At 38.6% G+C, this 5,208-nt stretch overlaps 1 protein-coding gene across 2 annotated transcripts in view; it reads left to right on the top strand.

Annotated features, from left to right (window-relative positions):
- The first annotated feature begins 4,129 nt into the window (after positions 1-4,129).
- The window catches only part of si:ch1073-126c3.2 (uncharacterized protein LOC555816 homolog), a 4,472-nt gene continuing 3,393 nt past the window's right edge, over positions 4,130-5,208 (top strand). The window contains exons 1-3 of one of the 2 annotated variants that reach the window (XM_035663895.1): positions 4,130-4,212; positions 4,338-4,393; positions 4,560-4,665. In XM_035663895.1, coding sequence (XP_035519788.1) covers positions 4,170-4,212; positions 4,338-4,393; positions 4,560-4,665 — 205 coding nt within the window. In that variant the 5' untranslated portion in view covers positions 4,130-4,169. Of the gene's footprint in view, positions 4,213-4,337; positions 4,394-4,559; positions 4,687-5,208 lie in introns of both variants that reach the window. The other variant, XM_035663894.1, reaches the window with a different exon arrangement.

The following is a 5,208-nucleotide window of genomic DNA, read 5'->3' as shown; positions in this document are numbered from 1 at the left end:
GGGCCTGAACCATGAAGAGCTTTAATAGGTGAGGAGGAGGGTTTAAAATACCCTTATTCTAAATTTTAGCCAGGGAGCCAATGTAGAGAAGCTAGTACAGGAGAAGATGTGAAATCTCCTTTTTCCTATTCCTGTCAGTAACTCGTGCTTGCAGCGGTTCCTTAATTAATTGGAGCGTATTAATGGACTCATTGGGGGGTAGCCCTGAATAATAAAAGACGTTGCAGTAAATCCAGCCCTAGAAGTAATAAATGCATGGATTAGTTGTTTCTGCGCATCCGTCTGTGACCAGGATGTGTCCTTAATTTTTGTAATATTGCCTAAATAAAGAAGGCAAGTCCTAGGGGTTTTGCCTTTATGTTGGGAATTAATGACATGTCCTGATCAAAGATAATACGCCAAGATTCCTGACAGTGGTGCTAAGAGGCCAAGGTAATGCCCCATCTAGAGTAACTATATCTTTAGACCGGTGAGTGTTTCTAAAGGTTTTTTGGGGCCCAGGTACAAGAATTTTTGTTTTTTTCTGAGTTTAAAATCAGAAAATTGCAGCTCATCCAAGGATTTTTATGTCCTTAAGAACATGTTGTATTAGAATAATTGAATTTAATTCATCGGACTTGATCGATAGATTAACTGCGTATCAATCTGCCATAGCAATGAAAGTTAATGGAGTGGATTCCTAATAATTTGCGCTAGAAGGGAGCATATATAAAGTAAATAGTAATGGTGTCATGGCTCTGGCTCCCCTCCACTGCACCCTTGCTTCTCCTCCTTCCCTGTTGTGTGTCTGAGGGTGGCGGCTCCACCTCCCCTCAACCTGTGTGCTGCTCCACCTGCTCCCCTCAATCCATTCTAGTCCTTCAGCCTTCAAGAAAACCCCGGTCATCCTTTCATCCTTGCCAGATTGTTTCAGCCAACTCAGTGGTTTAAACTTTTTGTGGCCCCTTTGAGGTGTTTACTACTACTACAAGTTAACTTGTGATTTTCTTGCGCACTGCTCCCCAGTTAACCCTTTTCTCTCCTGTGCTCCTGTGTGTGTGTGTGTGTGTGTGTGTGGGTGTGTGTGCATGTGGAATAAAGGGGCTCCATTAAATTGCTCCCCATCCCCCTGTTCTGAGTGTCTTGCTCCTGGGCCGGTCGAACTCTAGCCGTGATAATTGTCCAAGTACAGAACCCTTGTCGAACTCCCATGACCTAACTGTAAGTATTTAATGGAAAAGATTCATCGTTAACGTGTACAAACTGAGAACGGTACTGATAAGTATTGACCTAAACGCAGCTTTAGTGCGTTTTTTTTAAATGCCCAATTTGAATGCTAAGTCTCTGTAAAAAGAAATATTATGTCCAATGGTGTCAAAATGAAGCAATCAAAAGGTCACCTTAAACTTTCTAAGCCAGAGCTGTCTCCCCTGTGCTGTGGATGAAACTGTAAATCCTGAATGAAAAAATCCTCAAATAAGCTTTGTTTTATGTAGAAAGTTGCACAAACCGTGTCTGGCGACTACTTTCTCCCATAATCTTTAGAGAGAAAGGGGAGGTTGAGAAATCGGTCCTATAGTTTGCTAAAACCCTGTTAAAGAGTGGGTTTTAAAAGAAGGGGTTAATTAAGCTACTTTAAAGGACTGTGTACATATCCTACCTAACAAATAAAAGAAAGATTAATCATATCTAGTAGAGAAGTGTCAATTAAGGGGGTAGAAACTTCTTTTAAGCAAAGCCTAAGTCGGGAATCGGGTCTAACCAGACAGGTTTGACTGGCTTTTGTTGAAGAATTTATTGAAGTTTAACGATGAAAGACTGAAAAAAAACAGAGTTTCAAGAGTTTACATTAGTTAAAGTACCTTGAACTTGGAGCCAGTGATAGCTGTTGAGGGAATTTGGTGATTAATTTTCTATCTAAAAGTAATAATTTATTATAAAAGGCTTCAATAAAGCCCTCATTTGCCTACTAAGTTTATGGGGATATGTGGCTCAAATAGAGCTGTTGACTCTTCTGTCAGCCTGGCTACAGTTGCTGAAAAGAGGAAAACTAAGGGTTGTTTTATTTTCTTCTATTAGTGCCTGAAGAATAGGCTCTTCTTGGCATTACCGGAGCTTTCTAATAATTTAAGATTATCTTGCCAAACCTAAGCATATTCTAATAATTTCGAGTGCCCATTTGCTTTCAGATTTCCTTGTTTTTTGCTTTAATTGGCGGGTTTAGTGGTTGTACCACGGTGCTCTAGTTAGTTTTGTACCTAAATTGAACCATACCTTCAGGGGCTGATCTAAAGAAATATTCATAGGTTGGCATAAAGACTTGCGTGGCAGGAATATATGCTGATTTAATCGCTAACAATCACATATAGCAATATTTGTTTAAAAAAGACCCAAAATTAAGATATCTTAACTCAATTACATGAGACACTAAACAGAAATTTCTAAATTAAATCACATTTTTCAAAATACATGTCTTAATCTGACTTAGTCTAAAAAGTGGCCATAAATGATCAATAAATTATACGTGTTCATTTCCATTTAACACATAATGTTTACTATAAATTAATGTGTTATAATTGACAACATTTGGCACAAAACTGTCACCTCTCAAGAGCCGTTCCTGCAAACCTTAGAAACTCTACCTCACCAATTTAGCATTGCACTCCTATAACACTGTCAGACTCATAATCAACATTGGTTCACCAGAACCAGAGACAAATCCTGTTCCTTACAATCATTCTTCTTCCTTGTCAAAACCTGAAACCTGTATTACATAGAATGCCTCAAGTGATGTTACTTGGGGCATTCTATGTAATGTAATTTTATCAGACTTCCCAAAGCTTGCTCTGGAGCCACAACAAAGTTATACAACTTTAGTATGTTCAGACTGTGTAAAATTGGTGGGGTTATACTTTAAAGGACCAGTGTGTAGTGTAGTGTGTATATAGCGGCCATCTGTATACAGCTCAGCCTTCCAAGCTTGTTCGGTTACATTCAACATGGCAGACTCCATGGAAGAGGACCCACTCCTACTGTTTTTATAATAAAAACAATTCTTATTTTCAGGTGATTAAACGTTAATGAAAACATACCTATAATATTAGATTCCATTCCTGCCAAATTCTACAAAGGCTGATGCAAATAAACAGTAGGCTTCTACACAAGCTTCCATAACAACTCTGCCATCTAGTCCTCTGAACCAATGCAACATGCAGAATGTTAAGGATACAAGCTTGAATTAATTTTTTTTTTTTTTTTAATTCATTCAATAAATGTAATCATCAACTGAATTTTGTATGCTGCATGGATCTGTGAATAACATATCATCACTACATTAAAGAAAACGCCACTTTCAATTATTTATTTGATCACAAGGGGAAAATTCTACACAGAAAGGCATGTGAGAGGAAATGTTGGTAAGACGATAATGACAGCTCTTGAGGTCCATTTCGAGGACTAATCTTTGTTCCTCAAATCAAACATAAAAAGGCAATTCTCTGTGTTAATGAGCTCAATCAGTCTTCCTAAAAGCTTCAATAATTCATTTTCTCCCAGATTGTCAGACATCCATAATGAATAACATCCACAGTGAATTATTTACGCAGTCATCCTTCGTAGCACAACTTACTGACTGACACTGAGTCATCCAGTGTGTCTGAAGGGCTGTTGTGTGTGTGTAGATTTCATACTGACATTTGGCTCCATAATGGGCTCACAACTAAGAAATAGGGGTGGCATCCTGTGTGAAGGCGAACAGTACAATGGGTAATACAATTGGTTAGCATGTACTACCAGCTCCCCCATCAGTACAAAGCAGGGACATACAGTACAGAGCACAATGAACAATGATTAATTATTAGAAAAACATTATAAGAAACCAGAACAACAACACCTGGAAATATTGTAATTTGTATGTCAGTTGCAAAGAAACTTCACAAATATAAAATGGAATTGTACTCAAAACCTAAAGACATCTACCTCTGCACAGCCAAAGTTCATGTTACATCATAGGATAGAAGTGAAAGTTTTGAAATGGAAGTTTGTAAAATGTTGAACCTGTGACTCCAATATTGGCTGCAGACCACAATATTGGCCAATACTGTAAACTTTGCCCCCACAGACTCAACAAATTCTCCTGTCACAGCTTTCCGCCTCCAGTTCTGGGTCAGAAAAATTCAAATTCAGTGGCCATGGCTTTAAAGGGAGCACTTATTTGGCTTTGCTCACTTGCAGGTAATTTCTCAGTTTTATATGTTTGTTTGATCATGAGTTACACAGTACATGTATACTGCATGTGGCTAAAAAATCATGGAAAGATAAAAAGTTGGATATAATAGGCTGTGTGTGTTTTTTCGCAGTCTTGTACTCCGCAGATGAAACTTTGATTCAGAATGGCAGCTCACATAATCTCAAGGTAAACTGTTGGTCCTACCAGAAAAGCTGTTGTAACATGCCCATAAATGTAGCTCACATTGTGTTTGTTCAAAGGTGTGTGTGATATTTTTTATTTCAGTTGTTCTCATATGATACCACATTGTCAGGGGAACAAAACAGCTGTACTGTCTGATATTAACCAACAGGTGGTAGAGTGTGGTGAAAACGTGTCATGGAGTGCAAAGCAGACAGAAGCACTTCTGCTCTCTCTGAGGAATCTGACAGATTCTCTGCATGAACACCAACTGAAAGGTCAGAGACATGCGTGTTTGTGTATGTTGTTTTATCTGTATGAAGTTTTAGACTTTGAGTGTGAAGACATTTTGTCCAGTTCTGTCTTCTTCCTCTTGTTCACACTTGATTTTGGTGTTAGGGTGGGGTTAGGTTGGGAAGTTGAAATGTTTAAGGCTGAAGAGGTGGTACAGAGAAGAGTTTCAGAGTAGGGAATACATTTGACATACTTTAATTAATCTCAACAGACTATATTTCGGTATTTGTGTTTGACACGATCTGTTCGTTTCTGCATATTTTTGATTGCCAGACATTAGGACATCAGAGGCCAACTGACCAAATGCTACATTGAGAACAACAAATTTGTGTTGGAAATAGCTGTTAGCAGCCTGAGTGCAGCAGAGTGAATGTATGAATGTAAATGAAGAGGTGTATCATGTGACCCCCACCCAGAATGTAATGCGCCTTATTCTACTTCGTTTAAGAATGCTTGATTCTGATTGGCTGGGAGGAGGGCATTAACCCGGCATATTGCCCGCTGACTGAGCACAGCGTCATCAAATA

The sequence above is a fragment of the Morone saxatilis genome, unplaced genomic scaffold, assembly GCF_004916995.1.
Source record: "Morone saxatilis isolate NCDOM2014 unplaced genomic scaffold, NCSU_SB_2.0 Contig19, whole genome shotgun sequence".
NCBI classification, from domain to species: domain Eukaryota; kingdom Metazoa; phylum Chordata; class Actinopteri; family Moronidae; genus Morone; species Morone saxatilis.
This window is presented reverse-complemented; position numbering and strand designations above follow the sequence as displayed.